Here is a 27902-nt window from a genome sequence, read left to right as displayed (position 1 = left end):
CAGAATAAGTCGACTCATTTCCAGCAAGAGTCCAGGGCCAGCCGTCTCCGTGACAGTTCGGCAAATCTCTGGTGCAGGAACAATAAATTCCACCACTGAGAGGAAAGATGGCCCCACGGGGGGCATCTCCGGGTTGGTTCCTTTCGCCGACAAGAGAGAAAGGATGCTGTCTTGAAACGGATGCTCCCTGATGAAACCCTGCCGTCCAAAGGCGATGCGCACCCGGGTCCCCCAGGTCCCAAGGGCGGCCAGGGCCGCCGGCCGCGGGGCTTCAGCTGTGGGGCCCCACGGAGGGCGCGCGGGGTCCCGGCGGCGCCGAGCCCGACCCGCGCCAACTCCGCGTCGCCTCCTCCGGCGGCTGTCAGTCAGCACCCTCGGCCCGCCCCTCCCCGAGACCGGCCAATCATCGCCTGGGGTCGGGGGTGAGGCGACGTAGCGGGGCCAGGAAGCCGGGGCCCGGCGGCCTCGGGCAGTGGCGACAGGCTGGGGCGCGGGGTGCCGGGCCGGGAGGTGAGTGCTGGCCGGGGGGCTCTGCCCTGGCACTGCCCGAGCGACCCTCTGCCCGGCTCTTGATGCGTCTGTCCTCCGGCCGCGAAGCCCCTTCTTCACACGCCCGGGCCCCGAGTCCCCGAAGCCCGGGCCGGGAGCCGTGGAGGCGCCCCCCGGAGGCTCGCGGCGGGGAGGCTCCGCGCCGGGGGGAGGCAGGGCCGGAGCCCCCGGCTGCCGCGGCCGCAGGCCGGCGTCTCCCCAGCCGGGACCGGTGTGGGCGGGGAGGGCGCGGGACCGGCAGCAACGTCTTCCTCCTCAGTTTTCACGACTTGCTGCACCGCGGACCTGGGACCTCCCGGCCCCCGCTGAAGACCCCGGTCCCCATAACACCTTCCCTGTCCCGGTGCGGGGCGCTCGGCGACGCCTCCGTCCTCGGCCCCCACCTCCGGTGCGGTCGCCGCTTGGATGGCGCTTCTCGGCTGCGCTCCCCCTCGCCGGCTGCTCGGTGCGTCCGAGCTGCCGTTCGGGGACCTCAGATAAAGGCTGCAGGGGGAGAATCGACAGTGACTTTACGAGGTGCGCTGTGGAGACCCTGGCGGTCGCCCATCTCCGCTTTGATCAGAGACCACAAGGACAGGGGTCAGAGGGAGTCTCTTCTACGAAATTTGTGTGTATGCAAATTTTCCCTTGCTTTTCATTATTTAAAGGAGGGTTGTGGCCACATTTTCTAAGGATAAAGAACAAGAATCATACTTCTCTGACAGGCGTCCCCTCCTCACTGTGGTTAATTATCGTGTGGAACATCAGTGGGTGCTTGAAGCTGGCGGGACTCCCAGACCCTAATAATTAATTGACTGGATTCCTTGCAGTGGAGGCGGCAGCACACTGTGCTTTCCTAATGCTTGGCTTCTTTTTTCCTTGCACTGTGTTTGGTATCTTTTCTCCTCGTCTGTTAATCTCATGGGCTGGCTGGGCTTGATAAAGTACTGTTATTTGTAACTGTGAAAGGAAACAAAGGGATAGATTACAGAAGTTCTGGTCAACTGATGCAGATAACACCCGCTGGCCACCCTGTCCTGGCGGTTCTCCAGAACCTGCCTGTATAACCATCCGGGTACCTTTTCTTGGACGCTAGTCCCATAGATGCTGATTCAATTGGTCTCATCTAGACATTGATAGCTTTAAAAGTGTCGGAGTTGGTATTAATGTGCAGGCGAGGTTGAACACAATGGGCCTAGCAGCATACCCCTACCTCACCCCTTTTTAGCAACACTGTGACTTTTTTAAACTGGTTTACTTCTCAGCCTTTCCCGTTCTTATCCCCCCCACCCCCACCCCATGATAGCTTGGTTCACTGCTTTGAAAGATTAAGGGGAGGCCTAGATGAGTCAGCACTTTGGGCAAGTGAGATGGGTACATGAAAGAGAAATGGAATCTAGGGAAAAAAGTCCTGCAGACATCTGCCCTTGCTTCGTCTTTGTTGGAGGATTGACCCTATTTGGTGGACCCATCATTGTCATGCCCTGTTCTTAGTGTTCCCAGTTCTTTCTCTAGACCCTGCTCTGTTACCTTACATGCAAAAGCTTCTTCAACATCCTATGAAATACAGTTGCACTTTGAAAAGTTTGAGATATAAACATTTACATTTGGGTGTATTCCATGTAAATTCAGAATACAGGCCATATATTCTATTTATTTATTTATTTATTTATTTATTTATTTATTTATTTATACAAGCACTGGGTACAGTCAGAAGTGCGGGACACTGAGAGAATTCACCAGAGCCAGAGCAGGGAAAAGAACAGGCAGAGTGACGAAATACACTGCTGAGGGGAGCAGCGGGCGGCAGGAGAGGTCTGTGCGCCATGTGGGACCCTCGCCGGTGGCCGGGGATTGAACTGGTGCTGCAAAGGCTGCAGGCAGCTTCGCAGCCCAGCGCTCAACCACTGCGCCACCAGGGGAGGCCCAGGCCATATATTCTTTTTTTTTTTTTAGAGGCATGTTTTATTTATTTGTTTGTTTGTTTGTTTTTTGTTTATACATGCATTGGGTACAGTCAGAAGCACGGGAGGGTGAGAGAATCCACCAGAGCCAGAGCGGGGAGCAGAGCAGGCAGAAGGACCGAAGTACACTGCTGAGGGGAGCAGCGGGCGGCAGGAGAGGTCTACGCGCCATGTGGGACCCTCCTCTGGTGGCCGGGGAGCAGCCGGGGAAGGCCATATATTCTTAATAAAAATTTCAGCCACTTGCTCTGACAAGTGCAATTATATTTATGTAGATAACAGGTGAGAGCAGTCAGGGGACAGTTCCAGAAACTGGAGAGGTGTGGTTGTCTTCTAATATATTGTCTTTATGAAATGGTTATCCGAGAACATTTTCTCCCAAGAGGATGGGTTTACTGCCTCATTCTTTTTTTTTTTAAACTGAATTAAGGTATTTTATTTGTGTTAATGTGCAATTGTAATTCCAAGTGTTAAAAGCCATCATTTTGTAATTCTTTCGTAAGATGGGGATGGGAAGTCAGGCACCTAATGACAGTCTAGGGTTGTTGGCTGAAGGTGATAAAGAATTTAGATTGGCTCGTAAATAGTCTTAATCAAAATCTGGCAAAGCAGTACAAGACTGTTCCATTTTACTTTTTGCTTGTTCTTTGAATGTAAATATGGAGCATGAATAAGTTGTGGACTGACACTTCATAAAGATTTGAAAACAAGACTGCTCAAATTTGGAGTCTTCATAGAGCTATAACTTATAGATCTGTAAAGATCTGTATACCTCTTGTTGTCTACAGTGTAGGATGGACCCTTGAACTACATGATTAGTTGTGTCTTTAAGAAAGTAACAAGGCTTTTTATCTTTGGCTTGTATTTTTTTCAGTTATAAAGTTTTGACCTTCAGCTCCAATCTGAGTGATTTGTCATATTTAAGTCCATGTTCATAGCCATTTACTGTTTTTTTTATTAGTAGATAAAAATGTTCACATCTACACTCCTTCTATCTGGTACTGAAATCTATGTCCATTTCTTTGATATAAAGTTGTACTCTTAATTTCAAATGTTTTCTTAATTTCATTTTCAGTAATCATTAACCTTTATTTCATTTACCATATCTCTCTTACAGCACGAAGAATGGTATAAAAATGAAAAAACATCAACTTATGCTTCGAATGTGGCAAGAAAATAATAAGGGCTGTTGTGGTGATTGCTTGAATTCAGGACTTTACCCTGGGCAGAAAGTTAGATGAAAACTCTTATTTCTTATTTCTGATAAGCATCTCTTCTTGGGCACTGGACTTTTCCCAAAAAAGGTAAATTACATTTCAGCTCTATTTTTTGGTTGATCTAGGTAATGTATTTCTAGAGTAATTCCCATGTAGTACTATTGTTTTCACTAAGTTCTAAGGCAATTTGAGATGCCATATTTTATGCTCTTTTTGCAAGTTTCTTTCATGTAATAGTGCCTCAACTTTATATTTGTAAGAAAATGACTGAAACCTGTTAAAGATTTCTTCTTTAACTTTGAAATCTTTCATTTTAATTTGAATTTTCCGTATCTTATTTAAGGCCTCTGTCTCCTTATGTCTTATCTTTAATTACTTTTAATTACTTCCTAGTGAAAAATTAGAACATACAGATAAAAGAAAAACAAAACAGTCCCAAGGTGACATTTTAGTCTTTGTCTTTTCAGAGAAATCTCTTTAATGTGCTTCATGCTATATCTACTGAGGTGTACCAATGGATTGCAGCAATCTCTGCTTTACTTGTTCATTGTGAATAGTCATGTGTTTCCCTGGCATGACCCTCCATGATGATTGTCATTATAAATCCCTAGCCTTGAAGGAATTTTTGCATATTTTTTACTGCTTATATAGCACTGTAACTTTTTTAGCTCTGGGGTCAGCTTCCGTTGTCATCCTTTTGTACCACTGACTACTGCTGTGTGCTGTCTGGCTCTGAACTACACTGACCTATTCTAAACTGCTGGTGTCTGAATTCCTGTGCAGGATCACCTTTGGTTTTCTCCCTGTCTAGCCATCAGGGAAACCTATAATTTTTTTTTTTTTTTTTATAGAGGCATGTTTTATTTATTTATTTGTTTGTTTGTTCGTTTGTTTCGTTTATACATGCACTGGGTACAGTCAGAAGCGCGGGAGGGTGAGAGAATTCACCAGAGCCAGAGCAGGGAGCAGAGCAGGCAGAAGGACCGAAGTACACTGCTGAGGGGAGCAGTGGGCGGCAGGAGAGGTCTGCGTGCCGTGTGGGATCCTCCTCCGGTGGCCGGGGAGCAGCCGGGGATCGAACCGGCGCGGCAGAGGCTGCGGGCAGCTTCGCAACCCAGCGCTCAACCGCTGCGCCACCGGGGAGGCCCCGAAACCTATAATTATTATGGTAAACTTTTTGAGAAGGGTTTCTATAAAGGAGCAGTTGGGGCCTCGGTTATTTCCTTTATTTCACAGCCATTTCCTTTCCAGAATTTTTAGGTACTTTCTGGGTGGATGGTTGTCTGGCTGTTGGAGAGGAGATTTTGGAAGAAATGCAGTCTTTCATAGTCCCTGGCTGGGGAGATGGCTAGGATGGGTGAATTTTTTCCTCTTTTTTTCAGGAGAAGAACTACCTCTTATTTACACAAATCTAAGCCTTTTCAGGGGAACTGTCTCACATTTAGTAAAGTGTGTAGGACAGCGTAGACCTTCATAACTATTTATTGTGTGAACTTTTGAATCAGTGTATTTCATGTAACGCTCTAGTACTATGAGTGAATAGGAAAACAATACTATGCATTATTATTCAGATACTTTAACATACAGTTTTCTGGTATTTTAAAAAGTATATAGTCATAGTTGGTATATTCTAGTCAGAGAGACAAGAAATACACACAAATAAAGAGATCAGCTGAGAGGTGAAAATACTGAGTGCTGTGGGAATAGTAAGTATGTATGAAAGCATGTTGGAATAGCTTAGCCTTGTCTCCCCTTGACGCTGGTGAGAAGGGAGCTTTGTCTTGATCGTTGAGGTATTGGAATGGATCAGACAGGTGGAGTAGAGGAGTAAGGATGGGGGAGTGGCGCTGGCCAGCTCCAACATGAAGCTGTGGGGACTGTTGATGCAGCTGAAGTCTTCTGAGATCCTGGCTACTTTGGTGATGTACCCTTTCTGCCATTACCTCTCATCCTTGCCCTCCTTGGAAAGCCTTGCTGGAACAAAATCCTAGTACTTCCGTGCTTACCTATATAAAAATAGCAGCTAGGGAGAGCATTTTGAATTCATTACATGGCAGCACAGTTAGTTGCTGCAGTCTATGAACTCTGCCTCTAGCAGGTGTGATGGAGGATTTAGGTGTCCTGTCACCCCTCAAGCTTAACTTTCTTCTCCTACATCGTCAGAGTAGGTATTTTTTTCTCCTTTGCCTTGTTACTCAGTTGAAGGAGCATTAGGACCACATATGTGGTAGAGGAGCTAGGAGCTCAGAAGCTGCTTACTGTCTCCTGTCATAGGGAAGAATGGCTGTCCTTGTTTCCCAGGGAATGGTACTGTGCGCTGGCTCTTTGCCTTCTTCTTATGACTTGGGGCCTTCCATCAGGATAAGGAAGAGGTGTCGTTCCTTTAAGTCCATCCTAGGCTAAAGCAATTGGTGACCGGTTTTTTTTTTTTTTTTTTAAAGCTTTTAGTGGTTTTTTTTTTTTTTTTTTTAAGATTTATTTACCTATGCAGGCAAGAACTGGGGTGTAGGCCAGAGTGCAGGGAGTGAGAGGATTTGCCAGAGACAGAGTGGGGAGCAGAACAGGCAGATCTACTGAAGTACGCTGGTGAGTGGAGCAATGGGGAGACAGGAGAGATCTGCTCTGTCTGCTCCTGGCCTGCATGCTGTCTTTAACCCCTGTGCCACCAGGGAGGCCCCGGTGACCTGTTTTTTGTATCCTTCCTTTTGAAGGTGTCCTTTGAAGAAAAAAATGTGCTTCTTAAATCAACCCTATCATCTCTTCTGTATGAAGAACTCTTAAGGAAAGGAGCAAATTAAACTAACAGCTTGTGTGCAGCTCAGAAGAACAAAGATATGGAGTTTTGAGGAGTGAAGGTAGCATGGTGTCGGCCATGGGTGATCAAGATACAGCCAGACAATGTGGTTCAATTTCTTCAAACTACGACTTTTCTGCTGTCTGCTTGCAGTGTTGATGGTGGTGGTTCTGGTCATCAATGTTACTCAGGTAGAGGTGAGTACTCAGTATACTCCTTCATAACTAAGGGAACCAAGCCTAGGGATTTGGAGCTGACTAGCCTAGGAAGTATTAACCATTAGGAAACTTATTCTGGTCATGGTTCTTGTTTTTATTTTTTAGTAAGTATTTACTATGCTAGTTACCACCGGTACAGTGATGAACAAGATAGACATGATTTCTTTTTTTTTTTAAATTTTTTTTTTTTTTATTTATAGAGGCATGTTTTTATTTATTTGTTTGTTTGTTTGTTTGTTTTGTTTTATACATGCACTGGGTACAGTCAGAAGTGCGGGAGGGTGAGAGAATTCACCAGAGCCAGAGTGGGGAGCAGAGCAGGCAGAAGGACTAAAGTACACTGCTGAGGGGAGCAGCGGGTGGCAGGAGGGGTCTGCACGCCATGTGGGACCCTCCTCCGGTGGCCAGGGAGCAGCCAGGGATCGAACCGGCGCCGCAGAGGTCGCCGGCAGCTTCGCAACCCAGCGCTCAACCGCTGCGCCACCGGGGAGGCCCTAGACATGATTTCTTAACTAATGAAGCTCATTTTCTAAATGTGTATGGGAGAAAAAAATATGTAATCATAATTATGGAATATAAAATATTAATAAAAGTAATTAGAAATTTGAAAAGTGCTTTAAGAAAGGAAAGCAGATGACTCTACAGGAGCTTTCGAATGATAAGGGTAAGATCCTCTCCTGGTAAAAAGCTGGATTATTTCGGGCCGGGGGAACGGCAGGGGATGATGAATCTGTTTTGAAGACTGCTGTATGGCATTCAGGGGCGTGAAGCATGTCTTACTGAATTCCTTACAAGTGCCTGGCACTAAGAAGGTAGTTAGTAATTTCCTTTTCTTCCCTCTGCCATTATCTGAAAAATTTATGGAGTAGTTTCTATATAAAATGATGCTGTCCTTTTTATTTTGTTGGCTCATGGTACTTCGCAGGTTACAGGTCTAACTTAATTACAGTATTTCTTTGCTCATTGGCTTTTACTGTAGACTGAATGTTTGTGTCTCCCAAACATCTTGGCCTGGTGGGAGCTCAGGTTACCATTCTCTTTCATGTTTTTAGGTGGTTCTTTCCCCAGTTGTTTCATCAAACACATATGGTCCTTAGTCCTCTGTTGAACACTGGAGTGGGCCCCCCTGTAGATCTCCTAAGCACTCTCTGTGCAGCTCTCTTTCTGCTACACTGTCCTGTAGATTCTAACCACCTGACTCTTTTAAGGCTCTTAGTTCTATCTTCTCCACTTAGGTGTTTCACCATGCTCCATGTTTTCCCTCTCTTTGCTCAGCATGGAAACACGCTCATGGCTTTAAGTAAAGGACAACCAAAGGTCACCTTATCTTGACTGGAAGTGAAAGTCCAAAGAATTTGAATTTCAGAGGAAAGAGATAATAGAGAATCTAAAGAGGAGAAGGATTAGTAGACCAAGGGAAGGAAGATTTAGAATACAGTTGAGCCTGTAATCTTACGTGGAATGAGGGGCATAGTTCATCGTGAGTGTTCTCATTATTAATTTTGTAGGAAAAGCTGTACTCCTCTTTATGACCAAAGAGGGTAAGATACCATGATGGTTGGCAGTGTAGATAACAGTTACTGCTGGAGAGTGGGACTCTGAGGAATTTCTTGCCTATAGACAGGTGGAAAGTGGAGGCCAGGAGGGTTATGTGCATATTAAAAATACCTTAAGTGTTTGTGCCACTCTCGTGCATTGATTTTGTGAGTGTATGTTTTTGTTTCACCACATTCAACAACCTGAATGTAAGAATAGTGGAAAAAAGGTAGTTGTGTACATCTAGGATGAGGACTTAAGAAGGTAGGCCAGAGTCCCACATCATTAATGTTATTATAGTCAGGAAAGTATGCTAGAAAATTCCCCTGCTAGTCCTATTTTAGTTCTTGGAAATTTCTGGGCTGTCATCTAAGAGCTCTAATTATCTGCACAAATAAAAATTGAATAGTAATAGGCCTCCCCTGGTGGTGCAGCGGTTGAGCGCTGGACTGCGAAGCTGCCCCCAGCCTCTACAGTGCCGGTTCGATCCCTGGCCACCGGCGAGGGTCCCACATGGCACAACAGATCTCTGCTGCCGCACCCGCTGCTCCCCTCAGCAGTGTATTTCATCGGACTGCCTGTTCTGTTCCCTTCTTTGGCTCTGGTGAATTCTCTCACCCTCCCGTGCTTCTGACTGTACCCAGTGCTTGTATAAATAAATAAATAAATCTTTAAAAAAAAGAAAAATTGAATGGTAATGGAAAAGGGAGCTGGCAATGATGAATGGTGTGAGACAATTCTAATTTTGACAATAATAAATACGTCTTTTGGTGGAGTGTGGTGCAGCATCTTCCCTATCTGAAAAGGTCATCTTGTCCAGGATGAGAATGTTGTCTTGACTTTTAAACTGTTCAATATTTAATAAACTGTGATGATCATTGATAAGGAAACTTGGGATGGAAAGAAGGACGTAGGAAGTGAGAAAGACCCTGAATACTGGCAGTCTCCTAGCTCTTAATCCCTTTTCCATTCTATGCTTCGGCTCCTGATTATACTCTTCTTTTGATTAGAGTATCTTAGCATTTTTCTACAAAGTACAGACTCCATTTTAATTTAAAATATCACATAATATGAGGGTGTGTGTAACAATATCCAGAGAAAATGGGAGTAGGGAGAAATATTTAGTATTTCTCTGATAAGGCCTTTTTGAGCATGACCTCTCCTTACTTGTTTTTAACTTATACATTGATATTTAAACATATATATGTATTTTTTTTTTTTTAGGATTTATTTATTTGTACAAGAACCGCGGTACAGGCCAATTGCACGGGAGGGTGAGAGGATTTCACCAGAGACAGAGCGGGGAACAGAACAGGCAGACTGACAAAATACACTGCTGAGGGGAGCAGTGGGCAAGACAGGAGAGGTCTGCTGCGCCATGTGGGAACCTCGCCGGCCGGTGGGGATTGAACCCGTGCTGCAGAGGCTGCGGACAGCTTCACAATGTGGTGCTCAACCACCTGCGCCACCAGGGGAGGCCCATATGTATTTCTGATTAATAAAAGCAATACTAGTGTATTAGGGCTTTTGGCTGCAAGTATGGAAACTCGATTCAAGCTGGCTGTAATATTAAGGAATATACTGCTTGTTCTGCTCCCTGCTCTGTCTCTGGTGAATCCCCACCCCCGCACTTCTGGTCTACACCCCAGATCTTGTATGCATAAATAAATAACTCTTAAAAAATGGCTTAATAATTCATAATTTGCCTAAGATAACCAGATTTGAACCAAAGCTATCTGACTTTAGGTCTACTTCCTTGACCATCCAGGTTACCCTGTCTCTTGTGCAAGCATCCTAAGATACAAGGTAAACTAGCAAATCAAGATAAAAGGATGCATGTATAATTAGTACTAATGAGCCAAATAATTAAAAACAAGCATACTGAGGGGAGTAGTGGGCGATAAAGGAGAGGTCTGTTGTACCTGGCCAGCCCGGGATCGAACTCCTCTGCAGTGGGTGCTGATAGATTCATAGTGCTGAGACTTAACCCCTGTGCCACCAGGGCGGCCTGCCTATTAAGCTCTTTTTTTTTTTTTTTTTTTTAAGATTTATTTATGCATACAAGAACTGGGGTACAGGCCAGAGTTGTCGGGGGTGAGAGGATTCATCAGAGACAGAGAGGGGAACAGAATAGTCGGATTAACTGAAATTACACTGCTGAGGGCAACAGCCAGTGAGTCAGGAGAGGTCTGCTGCACCATTTGGGTCACCTCCCTGGTCAGGGATCCAACCTGTGCTATAGTGGCTGCGGATAGCTTCATAGTGCTGCGTCTTAACCTTTTGTGCCACCAGATAGGCCCTATTAAGCCATTTTTTACCCAGTTTCCTTGTTTATAAAGTGAGCATGAAAATTCACGTAAAGTCTTTAAAAGTGTATTCTCAAACACGTAAATGCTAATGATAGGTACTGTTAAGATAATGAAAGATGAGATATTCTACTAACTCATACTTTCTGTCACTCTTTTTCCAGAATTTGTAAAATTAGTTTCATTTCTGTTGTTATTACCTTTATGACATATAAGTAATATATTAAGCCTTTTATTTCCCTAGTCATATTAGACAGTGAGTGTCTGTAAATGAGGATGAAAAGCATTCCTGAATTATTTTATATTTGGCTTCTATTAGCTACATTACTTTTGCTTTATCAGATTTGATAATATTTATATTTATTGTTCTAGCTATAATTAAGGCTAATGTGCATATTTATGGAATAATTCTTTAAAAATGCTGATTTACATTATTATGATTTGTAAATTTTTAGAACGTGACACTCTTTAAATCTCTTGATGAAGAATGTTCAAGCATCAAGATCAAATAGATTTTTTTATTTTTTAATTTTTTAAAATTTATTTTATTTATTTTTTATTATTATCAGCAAAATAAGCCAGAAAGAAAAAGAAAAATACCAGATGGTCTCACTCATAGCAGGAATTTAGAAAACCTAAATAAGGGACCAGGAAAAAGACTTATTATAATAAAGTAAAAGTCAAAATCCACAAGCAACTATAAACCACAGACATACTATGGGGGCGGGGAGAGGAGGAGGGAGTAGGATCAAAACAAGGAGGGGTGGGAATTGTATGGGGACTATAACCAAGATGAAAATGCATATATTGTGCAAAAATGAAAAAGCAAATGGATTTTTTTAAAGCATGACTTTAAAAAAAAAAAAAATTGAGGTAACATTGAGCTTCCTAGAACTGTGGTTTGGTGTCTGACATTAATTTAGGAAAATTTTTAGTCATTATTATTTCATGTATTTCTTTTGTTCCTTTTTTCCCTTTTCTTTTTGGTATTCCCATTATGTACATCACATACCTTTATAGTTTTCCTACAGCGCTTGACTATTCTGTTCCTGTTTTTTCATTCTTTTTTCTCTTTTTAGCTTTGGAAGTTTCTATTGACATATCCTCAAGCTCAGAGATTCTTTCTACAACTATGTCTAGTCTAGTAATAAATCCATTAAAGGCATTCTTCACTTTGTCACAGTGTTTTGATCTCTGACATTTCTTTTGATTTTTAAAGGCTTATTTTTTTTAGAGAAGTTTTAGATAGAAAACAAAATTGAGAGGAATGTTACAGAGACTTTTCATACACTCCCTGCCCCCACATATGCATAGCCTCATCAGTGTGGTACATTCTTTACATTGACATATCATAATCACTCAGAGACCATTGTTTTCCTTAGTATTGATGTTGTACATTCTATGGATTTGGACAAATGTCTAATGACATACATCCTTATTGTAATATAATGCAGAATATTCTCCCTGCCCTAAAAAAATCCTGTGTTCCATCTGGCATTTCTTTTTAATACTTCCTTGGAATTTCCATCTCTTTCCTTACATTGCCCATTATTGTTGCTTATTGTCCACTGAGAATAGTAACTATATTTTAAAAAAATTCTTGGTCTGATTATTCCAACATCCCTACCATATCTGAGTCTGGTTCTGATGCTTGCTATGTGTTTTCAAACTTTGTTTTTTGCCTTTTAGTATGTCTTACAATTTTTTGTTGATAACTAGATATTATGTGGTATGGTGTGACTTTTAATAAGCTATGGGGGAGGTAAAAAATTTTACAGTCCTGTAATTAAGTCTTAATCCTGTAGTTAAGTCAGTGCTCCTGAGCTGTGAACTTCAAAAGTGCTTCTTAATCCTCCCCACTATCCCTTAAGTTGAGCAGGATGTGCTGGAGTCAGACATGTCCCTTTCTGAGGTTGGATGCTAAGACATTAATATGTTAGGCTCTGATAAGACAGTAGTATGTTAGGCCATGGTAAAAGAGTTTCTCTTGAGGACAAGCCTTTTTAGGCAGAACAGAATGTTTTGGTGTATTACAAAATGGTTCCTTTTTTGTCTTCCCCTTTTGGATGTATGCGAGATTTTTCTTTGATATTTATGCCATGTGAACCTGGTCAAGCTCATTCAGGTAAAACTCATAAAAGTGTGGGGGTTCCTCTGTGACTTTAATCCACCTGTTAGTTCTCATTGTCTTACAGTAATAGCCCTGAAAACTACCAAGCTTTGTTTTTTGAAACAGTGTCATCCTAAGTGGTTTTTAAAATTTAAGCTGAAATAGAGATTTCTGTGGCTGAATGTTGGAGTTTTATTGTAGCTGTGATATCTCTTGTTTGTCTTTCTTTTTAGTACTTGGACCATGAGACTGTTTCAGCCACATTCATCGACAGTAGTGGACAGTTTGTTTCCTCCGGGGTGACAGGAATTAGCCGGAATCCTTACTGTGGCTATGAGCACCAGACCTTGTCCAGCCAGGAGCGTGTGGAGGAGGACTCCTTGCTGGCTGCCTTGCAGTGGCAGGTCCCTGATGTGGGCCTTGTCCCATTTTTGAAGAGCACTGACCCTTCTTCTAGCTACTTTGTCATTTTGAACTCTGCAGCATTCTTTAAGGTGGGAAGCCAGCTGGAAGTGCTGGTTCATGTACAGGATTTTCAAAGAAAGCCCAAGAAGTATGGTGGAGACTACCTGCAGGCCAGAATCCACTCCCCTAAGCTACAGGCAGGAGCTGTGGGCAGAGTGATAGATTACCAAAATGGGTTTTACAAAGTCTTTTTTACTTTGCTCTGGCCAGGAAAAGTTAAAGTATCTATATCTCTAGTCCACCCCAGTGAAGGGATCAGAGTTCTTCAGCACCTACAGGAAGAAAAACCAGACAGGGTCTATTTCAAGAGTCTCTTTCGTTCAGGAAGAATTTCTGAAACCACGGAGTGCAACGTGTGTCTTCCTGGGAGTCAGCCCCTGTGTAACTTTACAGATCTGTACACTGGAGAACCCTGGTTCTGTTTCAAACCAAAGAAGCTCCCTTGTAGCAGCAGAATTAACCATTTTAAAGGTGGATACCTGAAGGGTCTCCTGACTGCTGCAGAGAATGCTTTCTTCCAGAGGTATGTGTTCTTTGTTCGAGGCAGTAAATTTAAGTGCTTTTTGTATTGTCCTTATCCTAGACATTTTTCTGTTTAGGTAACTTTATTGTTTTGCTTGTGTACTTCTTATATCCCTGTGAACTTGGTACAATTCAGAAGAGGTAGTGAATGAGAAAATACAGATTTTTAGTTTGTGAAAAAATTTTTTAGTGTCCCTGATGAATTTTTTTGTTGAGTATATCTGGGTCCCCTGAAAAAGTATGTTTTATGTCCACTCATTTATTTGGTGGGAGAAAAGTTCCTATCATAAGATACGTGGTATATAGGAGCTCCTAAAGTATTCCCTCTGATTTTTCACTTCTCCTGGAATTAGCTTTGGTGAGAATAATGTAAGCGCACAGTTGATAGATTCGTGCCCTGCTTTTAGAAGGCCAGCAGAGAGTACTATTCCATATATTTACTGTGCTGTTCTTGAGAATACTGCCTACTTTTTTGTATAGCTCACTGTAAAAAGACTAGGTTTGGTTTTAATTCTGGGTTCAATTCTCAGACCCTACTTGACTGTGAGCGTATTATTTTAGTTCTGTGCACTTTTTACCTATGTGTGAAAACTGCTCAGTTGCTTCCTTTTAGAGTTGTGCTATCAGTCCACTTAGTGGCCTAGCAAAGTGGAGGAAGCATAGTTTGTAATTTACTCAGATTCCGAGATGAGAAAAAGTAGGAGGAAGGTTGGAGAAGTAAATTAATGTAAAAATTTAAAGTATTTTTAACACCAAATCTTCCCCATCTTCCCAACAAAAAACAAAAAACCTGTGGATGCTGAAGGATAAAATAATTTCTGTCCTTTCCAGCTCTTTAAGTATATCCTTGGTGAGGCTGACTGATGGTACTTTCAAGTAGAATTATTAAAAAAAATTCTACTTGCATGGACGTTTGTGTTGGATAAACAGTATTTAAGTGTATATATGTTTTTGGAAATCAAACATTTTGACAGTCATGATTGATTTTATTTTTTGTTTCATTTACTCTGTTAAAATTCTAAAATTTTGCACAATGCTAACTGAAAATAAAAAGATTGAAATTTATCTTTTGTGGGATCTTTGGGTATACTGTTTTGAGCTCATGGCCAGAATATGTTAAGCTGATACCCATTTTTACCTCTTTCCCTTGATGACTTATAAGGCCTAAGAAGGTGAGCTTTGGTCTTCGTTTCCCTAAATTAATGTGGACAATTACTCTAATATAACCTTGGTTCCCTACTGTTAAGAAAAAGCAAGTGTTGGTTTTGGAAAGAATAATAGTGTTTAACTTAAAAAATCTCGATAATATAAGGTAAGGCCTTTTGAAAGAGTGAGCCTAGTATATAAAAGGTTTTACTTTTATTTTAGCATAACTTAAATTTTTCCCCCTAACTTTCTATGGAAAAAACTTCTTTAGAAACACTTCCAGAAAAATAACAGTGAACCCTCATACATCTGTAAACTAGTTTCATCATTGTTAATATTTTGACACTTTTGCCTCTTCCCCTGTATGTGTATGTATTTATATGCATGTGTCTGTATATGATTTTCCCCTGTGGATCATTTGAGGTAGGTTGCAGACATTGTGGCACTGTATCCCACGAGTTTGCCTCTCCTCCGAACATGGACTTTTTCCAATATATAATATAACACACTTACCACACTTGAAACATTTATCATTGGTGCATATGCTAAATGCTGAACTCAAAGATGAACGAGACTTAATTCATGTCTTCAGTGAGTACATGTTTTAGTAAGGAAAACAGACACCACAGAGCCATAGTAAAGATGAGCAAGTACAGCAAGAGAATTTGCTGGGGGAGAGTGTTCCCTGTAGGAGTCAGTTCAGTTCTAGGCAAGAGCTAAGGAATCAGATGTGTAAATTAAAACTGCATAGACTGCAACTTGAAAACTAGGTAGTGATAAAATAGACAGTCTCATCAGTGTGAGCCGTTCTTTGAGTCCATGGGGAGTAATTCAAACCAGAATTTGTCATTTTCCAGTTTGCACTCTTAGTGCTAAGCAATTAAAAGTTAGATTTAATTCTTGTTACTTTTATATACCCATATAGCCTGATACAAGAGACCTAGTTTATTAGTGATTAATTGTGTTGATTAATATTTATAAGAATATTTCATCTTAATGTGAAATCATATCCATTTTTATTTGCAAATAAAGATACAGAATGGAAAATAATGTTTCTGAATCTCAGCTTGTGCTTTTTTTATTCCTTTTAAAGTGGTGTCAATATCAAAATGCCAATTAACTCCAGTGGACCTGATTGGGTGACTGTGATTCCCAGGAGAATGAAAGGTAAAAGAGAATGAGCTCTATGATTTGTTGTTTTTCTTGCTAAATGGGTTGAGACTTCTGAGGTTGTTTCCTTTTTTTAAGATTTATTTATTTATGCATATAAGAACAGAGGTGCAGGGTTCAGATCAGAGGTGCAGGGGGTGAGAGAATTCACCAGAGACAGAGTGGGGAACAGAACAAATGATTGACTGAAATACACTTCTGAGGGGAGCGGCGGGCGAAACAGAAGATGTCTGCTGCGCCATGTAGGTAGCTCCCTGGCCGGCGGGGATCGAACTTGTGGTACAGAGGCTGTGGATAGCTTCACAGTGCTGTGCTTAACCCCTTGCACCACCAGGGAGGCCCGAGGCGCCTTAGTTTTACTGATGTTACCAAACCTTTTTTCCTCCCTTTTATATGTGTGGTTATTTCTGGATACAAATGAGAATACTGAAAGGACTGATTAAAATCAGTCAGTTAGGCCTCATGTGCATAATTTTGGGTTTTACCATTTGCAGACATATGAAAGTTGTTTTTTTCTCTAATTCCCTTTACTCTTTGACTTTTCCAGGATCGTTAGAGCTATGCTGTTCAATACGGTAGCTGTTAGCAATATGTGCATACTTAAATTTAAATGAATTAAATAGTTAAAAATTATTCAGTCACATGTGTTCAGTAGCCTTATGCAGCTAGTAACTATCATTTTGGACACCATTTTTTATAGAATATAGCCACCATTGCAGGAAGTTGTTGAATGTGGCTGCTCTAGAGATATTCAGGAAATGTTTATAAAATTGTCATGGAAATTTTTTTTTTTAATTTATTTATATAAGCACTGGGTACAGTCAGAAGCATGGGAGGGTGAGAGAATTCACCAGAGCGGGGAACAGAACAGGCAGTCCGATGAAATACACTGCTGAGGGGAGCAGCGGGTGCGGCAGGAAAGGTCTGCGCGCCATGTGGGACCCTCGCCAGCGGCCAGGGATCAAACCAGCAGCTTTGCAGCCCAGCGCTCAACTGCTGCGCCACCGGGGAGGCCCTGTCATGGAAATTTTTTTTTTTTTTAAAAGATTTATTTATTTATTTATTTATTTATACATGCACTGGGTACAGTCAGAAGCGCGGGAGGGTGAGAGAATTCACCAGAGCCAGAGTGGGGAGCAGAGCAGGCAGAAGGAGCGAAGTACACTGCTGAGGGGAGCAGCGGGCGGCAGGAGAGGTCTGCGCGCCATGCGGGACCCTCCTCCGGTGGCTGGGGAGCAGCCGGGGATCGAACCGGCACTGCAGAGGCTGCGGGTAGCTTCGCAACCCAGCGCTCAACCGCTGCGCCACCGGGGAGGCCCCCTGTCATGGAAATTTTTAAAATCAAAATTATTGGGTCAGTAAACAACATTTATTGTCAGTGTGGACTCTGAACTAGCAGCATCAGCATTATAGGGAACTTATTAGAATTGAAATTCTTGGTTCCCATCTCAGACTACTGGATCAGAAATGCTGGGGGGTAGGGATTGGGGAACAGCAATCGTGTTTAAACAACCTGCTAGGTGATTCTAATTAATCAGAATTGGTGTAGATTATTATTAAAAGTAAAAGAACATAATTCAGAGGAGTAATGTATGTGTTTTATACACATAAATTAGCTTTAGTCACTTTTAGAATGGAAAGATTCACCTTATTAAGAAGGCTTATGCAGATGGCAGGCAAGGTCCTTTTATATGGCTTCTGAATGCATATTAATAATTTACCACAGAGCAGACAGAGCAAACACACATGCCATTGGTTCTAGATATATAGATCCCATGAATCCAGCAGAGTGGGTTTTGGCCATATACATCCCTTGTGTGAATGGTAAGGAAGGAGCCAGAGGGCAAGGAACATCTGAAGAGATGGCCTCTCCTCATTTGCATGTAGAAATGTAGACACAGTGCGGCAAGATATGTAGATTTTTTTTTCCCTTGAAAAATCAGAAATCTTAATTTTAAGGTATGCTATCTCCAGATTTCAAAAGGATTGTTATCCAGCCCAAAGCTTTAAAAATATTGTGTGGGCTAAATAACATTTTTCTGTGGCCTAGACATAGCCAGTCTATATCTGTGTATCTCTGGTCCCACTATCATGTACCTCAAGAAATCCCAAATTTTTCTTAACAAAGAACTGTGTTGATTTACTTGAACTCAGTGAACTAGTAACCTTTTCTTTTTTTTAAAGATTTATTTTATTTGTTTATGGATACAATAATTGCCGTATAGGCCAGAGGTGCGGGGTAGGGGAGTGGTGAGAGGATTCACCAGAGACAGAATGGAGAGCAGAACAGGCAGATCTACTGAAATACACTGCTGAGGGGAGTACCTGGCAAGACTAGAGAGGTCTGCTGCGCCATGTAGATGAGCTCCTTGGTCAAGGAGCCAACTCCTGCAGCAGTGGCTAGCTATAGCTTGAGAGCGCTGAGACTTTAACCCTTGCACCACCAGGGAAGCCAAATGAGCCAGTAATCTTAAAAGATTCATATGTGCAGTGTCAGCACAAATACTAATCTTTTATTTGCCTAGGCCTCAACCCCTTAACTAAGATGTTAGTGGACATGTTATCCCCTAGTGTTATTGTACATCTCACTCTTCTCATGCTGGACTCCTCTAGGGGCCCAATCCTACTACTGAATCTGTCCTTCTGTCTCCCAACTGCAACTGTCTGGCTTGTGATCTCTCCCATCTGTGATGTTCCTGGGTATCCAATGGCCATGGTCAATGGGAGGAGCTTTGGACGGTTTACCTGTACCAGATAGGTATTGGAGATTAGCCAGGAAGTAGTTGTGGGTTTGTGATACATTGTTCTGTCTATAGAGAAGACGGATTTAGCAACAAGTGAAAATTTTAATGGATTTTTAGAGGAGGAAATGAGAGGAAGCAACCAGGAACGAGTAGGAACAATATAATTTGACTTCGAAAAAACTGTCTTGGAGCAGATAGATAATTTGAAAGAAGAGCGAGGGGCAATTGCTTTATATATCATGGAACCCCTTTGTAGCTTAACTTCATTGCAGCTACTGTAGTGACCAGCAGGAGGCACTCAAGGATATGAAACCAAGGGCAGATATTCTTTTTTTTTTTTTTTTTTTTTTAAAGAACTGGGATGCAGGCTAGAGGTGCAGGAGGTGAGAGAATTCACCACAGAGAGAGTGGGGAGCAGAAAAGAGAAATAGCTTTTAATTAGACTAGACTACCTTATTAAGTGCAAGTGACTGGTTTTTGACAGGCTTTCCCAGCATCAGGATTATTTCTGAATTTTCATTAGCCCCTGTGCTGTCGTCCCTAGACCATCTAGCCTAATGGCTAAAAGACCATGATGACTTCTAACCTCATCAACTACTAAACTGGAATTCTTTTTTTTTTTGGTCGGGGGGCAATTAGCTTATTTAGTTTGGGATAAGATTAGATCTAATAGCAATAGGGTAAATACTAATCTCTTTATATCTCTAATATATTTTTTTGAAGATTTATTTTTATGCATACAAGAGCTGGGGTACAGGCCAGAGGTGTGGGGGGAGGGGGATAAGAGGATTCACCAGAGACAGAATGGGGAACAGAACAGGCAGATGTACTGAAATATGCTGCTGAGGGGAGCAGTGGGTTAGTCAGGAGAGGTCTTCTGTGCCATGTGGGTTTCTCCCTGGCCGGGGATCAAACTCGTGCTGCAGTGGCTGTGGTTGCGTGCTTTGTAGGTTGCGTCTTAACCCTTTGCACCACCAGGGAGGCCCCTACATCTCTAATATTTTTATTTAGTGCAATATATTTCATATATATAGTGTATACATATTGTAAATATGTGGTATAATGGAACTTTATATTTATATCTATCTTTGTTGTTGTGGTAGGTTGAATTCCAAGATGATTCCCAGTGAGCGATGCCTTAATATAATTCCTTTCCCTTAAGTATGGGAAGGATCTGTAAATATGATGGGATATTATTCCCATGATTCAGTGTTATTGCAAAGGTGGCTTACTAAAAAAAAGTCATTTAACCTAATTAGACAAGCTCTTAACAGGGGCCAATTTCTTCCTGAAGAAAGAAATTGAAAGTGGGAATTACATGAGAGGGAAATTTCTTCATTGTTGGCTTTAAAGATGAGGCGGTCACATGACAAGGAATGTAGGCTGCTGCTAGGAGCTGAAGGGCATTCCCTGGGTGAAAATCAGCCAGGAAATGAGAAACTCACTCTTACAACCACAAGGAACTGAATTTGACTGGCAGTTTGAAAGAACATGGAAGCTGATTATTCTCTAGAGATCTCAGAAAGGCACAATCCTCTGCTCACACCCTAATTTCAACCTGTGAGACCCTGGCAAAGAATTCCACTGAGCCAAGCCCTGGACTCTTAACCTACAGAACTGTGGGATAGCAGATGTCTCTTGTTTTTAAGTCACTAATTGCATCATGATTCCTTACATAACAATAGAAAACTTAAGAAAGTAACTTCTACCCACATCAAGAAATAAAATGTGGGTAGGAAGAAAGACCATTTGTTTCCAAAGTGGTGGCGGTGATGGGATACTGTGAGAGGCACCAACAGTGACACAGGCAAGAAGCCTTTGAAGTGAAAAGGTAGAATGCAGTAGCCCTTTGTGCCTGGAATATTGTGGCTGATAATTGTGCCATCTGCCACCTTATGGATCTTTACATTGAATGTCAAGCTAACCAGGCTTCCACTGCTCCTGAAGAGTGTACCGTTGCGAGGAGTCTGTAACCACTTTTTACTTCCACTGCATCTCTTGCAGACTCAAAACACATTTGTCCGTTGGACAAAAGAGTGGGAAATCCAAAGGAATGGGAACTAAAAAGAATTCTTCCTCTCACTTAATTGTTTGTTATTCATTTAATGACTTGCCCTCATGTTAATTATAAATTAGAATGGCGTCTTTTTTGCCTTTTTCTCTTCAGCTTGCTGTTCCTGTAGCCATATGTATTATGTGTCAAATAAAGTCCAGATGGATTCTATATCAAAAAATGTATAGAATGTTTAGAACATATAAAACATTTCCAGGTGGACTTTAAACTACTTAAAATCATATTAAGACTTAGGAAATGTCCTTGCGCCATCTGACCATAAGAGGGCAATGTAGGTACATGCATTTCACTTTCAAAATAAGTTTTGTTATCTAGCACTGTATGTTTAAAGAATTAATGTCAGGTTCAGTAATTGATTTGCTTTGCTTGACTTAACTCTGGTAGTAAATATAATTAACATTGAATGGAAATGGTAATTGTTTCCTGTGTGATACGCACTTTTCTTTATACATATATTTGACACAGAACAACCACAAATACTGAATTAACCATGGGGAAAAAATTTGTAATTTCAACATCGCTTTTAATTCCCATTCCAGCAGATGTTTTCTTTGGGGCCAAGGTGTCTGCTCTGGAGTTTTCTGGCCTGTGCAGCTTTAACATGAATTAGTAGGTGCTTAAGAAAAATGATTAAAATGTATTCTTTTTCAAATAAGACATTCTTTGAAGGAATAAAACCAAAATAATTTTAAGTAATATGGGTGATATCAAGAAGTCAAAAAAACTGAAACTTGTCACAAATTGGAGACTCACTTAAATTTTAAATTTCCGACTTTTAATAAACATTTGCATTTCAAATTGTGGTTCAATAGGTGAAACTGTGGAATTACTGCATTATGATCAAGATTTGAGCCTAATGATATATAAGGATATATAACATTAGGATATATAATATTAGGAAATGATACAAAATACTGATATTTGATCTTTTGAAGGTTATATCTTGGAGTAAATATTAGGAATGAATAAGCACACATCTTCAGGGGGAAAGCTTAGAAGAAAATGGTTGACATCTATGAACATCTGTTTTTGAGAGACACGTAGCACAGTGGTTAAGAGCCTGGACTTTGTGGCACACCTGCTTGGATCAGGTCCTGGCTTTACCATTTAACTAGCTCTTAGACCTTGGTCAAGTTCTGAAAGGCAGGGGTAATAATAAGACCTGCCTTAAAGGATTATTGTGCACATCATATGAGATAATACATTTAATTGCTTAGAAAAGTGTCTGAAACAAAGTAAATTTACATGAAATATTAGTCACCTCTGTCTGCTTTAAAGCATAAAGCATGTTGTTTCCTCAGTGGCATTTTTCCAAGGGAGGTATTATGGCGTAAGAATGTTGACTCTCCCTATGAAAGGTGTCCTAGTGCTTGTGTTACCGTGTACATTCAGGCTACATCCACGAGTAACACTGCTGATATATTTTTAATATTGTTCATTATGCATAAAGACCTTATGAACTTTCTTTACTGTAGGAAATAGTTCTTTAGACTATATGTCATTGGTTTATTCTCTCAATTAAGTGATGGCTTTCTGAATTAATATTTGATTGTAGGGCCCACATATTAAAACTTTCCTTTCACAGTTTTACACTGCTGGTGGGAATGTAAACTAGTCCAGCCACTATGGAAAGCTGTGTGGGGTTCCTCAAAACACTAAAAATGTATCTACCATATGGTTCAGGGATTTACTCCTAGGATTCTACCCCTAGGACACAAAAACACTAATTTGAAAGGAAACTTGCACTTCTATATTTATAGCAGCACTGTTTACAATAGCCAAGATATGGAAACAACCCAAATACTCCAAAACAGATGAATGGATCAAGAAGATGTGATATATGTACACAATGGAATATTACTTGGCGATCTAAAAAGATAAGTTCATGACATTTGCAGCAACATGGATGGAGCTGGAAGGAATTATGCTAAGTGAAATAAGTCAGAAGGAAAAAGATAAATATCAGATAGTTTCACTTATATGTGGAATATAGAGAAACTGAACAAAGTATCAGGAAAAAGACAAAACTTGCAAGCTGACCATCGATCTGTGATAGGGGCGGGGAGAAAGAAGGGTCGAAACAGGGGAGGGAGAAGCACAAGGGGCTGTGGAGATGGATCACAGGTGCTGTGGTGGTGGGAGAACTGTGGGCACTGCACGTGAGGGGAGAGATCAAATACTGCCCCCAAATTAACAATGATGTAGGAAAATAAATTTAAAAAAGTATAAAAAATAAAACTTTGTTTAGTGGGCTGATAAACACTGAAGCAATATTACTGTGCATATACAAAATATGAATGTAGGTTGTTACTTTCTTTAGGCATTTGCATGACAAACTGTTCTGTTCTGGTTAATGCTTGACAATTCCTATGTTCACACATTTTCTCAGTTTTTGCCTGCCTTTATTTTTGGATTTGATAAAAGACATGCATAATCAGAGGAAATGTTCAAAGTCCTCTTTTTCCCATCTGTCCACCAGTAACCTCATACCAGTTTCAGATCTTCTCATTTTTGGACAAAGGAGAACTTTTTGTGGCGAGGGGAAAATCTGGGATTTCTTTGAGATGTGACGCCAGGAAATAGCATCCTTATGCTACCAGGCTAACAAGTACATGGCATAATTGTGTTTTCAAGTGTTGTTTATAGGAGAGAATTATAGAATATCTTTTTTTTTTCCCCTTTTTTTTCACAGAAACTAACTTAGAGCTATCTCAAGGTTTAGGAACTTTTCCTTCTGGGTATTACTACAAAGATCAATGGAGACCCAGAAAATTTAAGATGCGCCAGTTTAATGACCCTGACAACATTACAGAATGCTTACACAGAAAAGTGGTGTATTTATTTGGTGACTCAACAATCAGGCAATGGTTTGAATACCTTACTACATTTGTTCCAGGTTGGTATTTTTTTTTTTAATAACTCTTGCCCCCCATACATGAAATCAGCTTGAAATAAGCACTACTAACTTACATGAAGAAAGGTGATGAAGCAGTTGTTTCTTTGGAAGAGGTGTGCTAACCCTAGAGAGATGTGTAATAGTTTCTTATCAGTGAGGGTTGGGGGCTGAGGGCAGGCTGTGATGTATTGATGAAAGCCCTGGGTTCTCTTAGAAATTCATACCTCTGACAAGTTGTGTGACCTTGGACAAGTCATTCACTTCTCAGGGCTTTAGTTTTCCATGTGTGAGATAAGGCAGCTAGATCATATCACCTCACAGGTGTCTTTCTTTCCAGTATTCTGGGCTATAAGATACAGGTGGGTATTTTAGCTGTTTATCTTCCAGTTCTCTTTGTTTCAACTTCATGATAATAATAGATTTAAGCAGAATCTGGACCACTGACTCTTCATGCATCAAAGCCATCCCCTTGTCATCCATTGGTCCTTCCATTAGTGTGACCCTGAGATGGAGCTGACTGCTGATGGAGTCAGGGTGAGTCTCAGCACACTCAGCTTCTTGACTTCACTTTTTGGCTCTGGGGCTGCTCTCCAGACTCAAAATAAAACCCCACTCACTGGAGGGCTGGACTCTCCCTTATTCACAACTGGTCTTTTTCTCTTCCTGAAAGTAGTATGGATGGGTGACAAGGGTAGATCCCAAGGATAAGGAATAACAACTCTACTTGCAATTTAGAGAGTTGATAAATTCTTCTGTGGGAACTGTTATTTTGACTGTATGTGGTTTGTTGTGTGTTGTTGATTGTGATTTTTTTTCCTTTATTACATCAACTTAGCTTCAAGTTTAATTTTTAGAAGGAAAGGAGGATGTAAATAAGAACCCCAAGAGTGGAAATTAATTCTAGTTTTTGTTTTGCTTGTTTTTATTGAAACAGACATAGCTTAGTTCTAGTTGATAAAGCATAAACTAAAAAATCAGCATAGTGGAAGTAATTTATATGGCATGATGCGAGGCTCCGTTGACTGCTGACTTGGCTGTATATTGCAGGGGTCTATAGTTGCTTGATTCCTTTTTTTTTAAGGATTTGTTTTATTTATTTTGTGCATACAGGAGCTGAGGTGTAGGCCAGAGGTGCAGGGGGTAAGAGGATTCACCAGAGACAGAGTGGGGAGCAGAACAGGTAGATTGACTGACATACACTGCTGAGGGGAGCAGCCAGCGAGAGAGGAGAGGTCTGCTGGCCATGTTGGTCAGCTCCCTGGCCAGGGATAGAACTCGTGCTGCAGTGGCTACTGATAACTTCATAGTGCTGAGACTTAATGACTTGTGCCACCAGGGAGGCCCCCATAGTTGCCTGATTCTTAATGAGGTAGCTCAGTATTTCCTTTGGCAGCAACAATTACATTGAGTATCTCGATTATTTTCCACCCTACCCTTTGCAACATATTTTCACCCAGTAAAGCCTTGTGTTGGTGCTTGATTTTAATTAAATAGAGGATGGGAGCTTGAGCTTTTATTCAACTTAATTGGGGCCAAATGCTAAGTTGTAATGAATTAAGTAGGAAAATCTAGAAGAGGAACTTGGGACTTCGTGGAGAAAAAGTGAAACCTTTACTTTAACCATTAAGAAGAATACAGCATAATTATAGTTTAATGTTATTTCTTCAAATTGAATGTAAATGCCCTCAGGGCAAGGGCTGTGACCTATCTTCTTGAGCATTATATAGTGGTGAGAACCCAATAGGTTAGTGGAATTGAATTGCCAGAAGTTACCTAGTCCGTCCTGTAAAGGCATTTATAGGTATATTTAGGGAAATGAGGCAGATTCTTTTTCCTCATGTAACATATGTTAAGTGATGAGTTGTACAGAGAAAGTTTTTAAGAATAGCAAAGGGTTATAACTGCAGGTTCCTGGGACCTTCAGACGACTATAGAGTAGCAGGACTTAGAAGCACAACTTCAATGGAGAAAAGGGAGAGAAGAGAATTCTGAGTTGTGTGGCTATCTTTATTACTTTTATCACAGGTAGAAGTTCTTTAAGAAGTGATTATTCATCCATTAATGTAAAATTGAAAATCAAAAGAAACAGATTTGCTCTCTTATGCTTATTGCAAAAGGGAGGCATTAGTTACTAATATCTATTCATAAAACAGGAGTTACAGGCCTTGTCCTGGAAGAAATAATATTTATCCATTAGAACAATGAAGTGTAAATACCACGTAAACTTTTTAGATAGTCAACACTCAGCGTAAACGTGAAGATTTCTTGGCCTAATAGACAAACAGGTTATTTTGCTTCTGGACTATAGAGATAGGTTTAAAATTAGTGATTGGTGCTATTACTTATAATGTTATGTTTCTGTCATGTAAATAATAAGCAGATTAAAATAAAGGTCCATTAATTCAAAAGGGGCCAAGTTGTACTGGAATAGATACTTTGTATTTGCAGTATACCTTTTTTGTACATTTGTTTTAAAATCTATTCTCAGAAGCACATTTGAACATTTTTATGAATTTGAATTTTCTCTGTTGCAGATTTGGTGGAGTTTAACTTGGGTAGTCCCAAGAATGTGGGTCCCTTCCTCGCAGTGGACCAGAAGCACAGCATCCTGCTCAAATATCGCTGCCATGGTCCACCCATCCGCTTCACAACCGTCTTTAGCAGTGAGCTCCATTATGTGGCAAATGAGCTAAATGGCATAGTGGGAGGGAAGAACACAGTGGTTGCCATAGCTATATGGTCTCATTTTAGCACCTTTCCCTTGGAAGTGTACATCCGGCGACTCAGGAACATCCGTCGAGCTGTAGTCCAGCTCTTGGATCGAAGCCCTAAAACTGTGGTTGTCATCCGGACAGCCAATGCCCAAGAGTTGGGGCCTGAGGTGAGCCTTTTCAACAGCGACTGGTACACTTTTCAATTAGACACTGTCCTTCGGAAGATGTTCTCAGGGGTTGGAGTATATCTTGTTGATGCTTGGGAGATGACCCTGGCCCATTATTTACCCCACAAGCTACATCCAGATGAAGTTATTGTGAAGAACCAGCTGGACATGTTCTTGTCCTTTGTGTGTCCCTTGGAGACATAGCCTGCCATGGAGGGGGCTAAAGAAATCTCATTCAGTGACCTCTTCGATTGTCTGCATTACGCAAAATTTATGGGGCTCCTTGAGAAGACGGCTGCCATTGATATGTGCAAAATTGCATAAAGTACTAGACTTTGTATAATGACTTATAAGAAACTTAGGAAAATGCAGTTTACATTTATATCTACCTATAGAATTTTCCCCAATCTTGACTTAGCCACGGGAGAACCATTATTAATAGCATCTATACACCATATTGCCCTTGTAACCAAAGATGCTAATAAGTGTGTTTGATTAACTTCTCCTGGGAGGAGAGATTACTGTGCTAAAAGTATGAAAAATGTTCTGACCCAAATGGAAGGGAGAAGATTGGTTGGTAATGCAGTGTTTGTAGCTAATCTGGCAAAGGAAATTGAGCTCATCTGCATGAATAGCATAATTGGTCCCTCTTCAGCCAGAGATCATCATAATGAGGCTTATAGTTAGTGGCTCCTGTAACACAGTGAAGATTGCCATGTCACAGGAGTTTCTCTTGTTGGCTCACCTTTTCTGAATTCATGAAAAAAAGCCAGTCTTCTGATCAGAATTTTCTAGGAGAAAATTTACAATGTCCTGCTTTCATCTAGAAAAGAAACCAAAGTATGAAAGCTGTATATCTAAAATTTGTGCTTTGAATTGATGTCTGCATTGGATGATTGTTTCTTCTTTGATTCAGCTAAATTTGCTTGATGAATATTTATTCTAAAATAACCACTTTTGGAACTGGAAGGGGGAAATGTATAAATGGAAATTTATTTTTGTGTTCTGAAGTTTGCCAGTTTAAAAAATTGACTTCTATATAAAGAGTGATAATTATTATAAAGTTGTGGTAATTATTTCTACCAATTTCAAGTGTTTTTTTTTTTTGGTTATTTAATTTGTTAGTTAATTAGAAAATTAATTAGAAATTCAAGTTAGACACTGAAATCCACGACAGATATTTCTTGATTGGGGCATAAGTTATCCACATCACTCATGCTTAGAAATGAAAAACTGCTATTCCTCTTAACTTTCAAAATAATTAAATTATCAATTTTACTTGACCATCTTTATTTAACTAACTTCAAATGAGTTTAAATAAACTTGGGACC

At 40.8% G+C, this 27902-nt stretch overlaps 1 protein-coding gene across 5 annotated transcripts; it reads left to right on the top strand.

The window, feature by feature from the left end:
- Positions 1 to 450: 450 nt before the first annotated feature.
- NXPE3 (neurexophilin and PC-esterase domain family member 3) lies at positions 451 to 27651 on the top strand. Of its 5 annotated transcripts, none has more exons than XM_037525637.2 (7): positions 451 to 510; positions 3610 to 3796; positions 6421 to 6694; positions 12907 to 13661; positions 15900 to 15973; positions 23487 to 23690; positions 26225 to 27651. In XM_037525637.2, the coding sequence occupies exons 3-7, from the start codon at positions 6608 to 6610 to the stop codon at positions 26773 to 26775; spliced, it is 1671 nt and encodes a 556-aa protein (XP_037381534.1). In that variant the 5' UTR covers positions 451 to 510; positions 3610 to 3796; positions 6421 to 6607; the 3' UTR covers positions 26776 to 27651. The 5 variants fall into 5 exon arrangements, with proteins under 5 accessions (XP_037381534.1, XP_037381533.1, XP_054556625.1 ...); XM_037525636.2 differs by having other exon boundaries at positions 6421 to 6700; XM_054700650.1 differs by lacking the exon at positions 451 to 510 and adding an exon at positions 1011 to 1065 and having other exon boundaries at positions 6421 to 6700.
- The last annotated feature ends 251 nt before the right edge of the window (positions 27652 to 27902 follow it).

The sequence above is a fragment of the Talpa occidentalis genome, unplaced genomic scaffold, assembly GCF_014898055.3.
Source record: "Talpa occidentalis isolate TD23 unplaced genomic scaffold, MPIMG_talOcc4v2.1 talOcc4.4, whole genome shotgun sequence".
NCBI classification, from domain to species: domain Eukaryota; kingdom Metazoa; phylum Chordata; class Mammalia; order Eulipotyphla; family Talpidae; genus Talpa; species Talpa occidentalis.
Note: the sequence above shows the minus strand (reverse complement) of the source record. Positions and strands in the feature narration are given on the sequence as shown.

Coding starts and splice junctions, on each gene's coding strand:
- NXPE3 (XM_037525636.2), top strand. CDS start 6,608: ATGTGGTTCAATTTCTTCAAACTACGACTTTTCTGCTGTCTGCTTGCA. Junction 6,701..12,906: donor TCAATGTTACTCAGGTAGAG/GTGAGTACTCAG, acceptor CTTTCTTTTTAG/TACTTGGACCATGAGACTGT. Junction 15,974..23,486: donor GATTCCCAGGAGAATGAAAG/GTAAAAGAGAAT, acceptor TTTTTTTCACAG/AAACTAACTTAGAGCTATCT.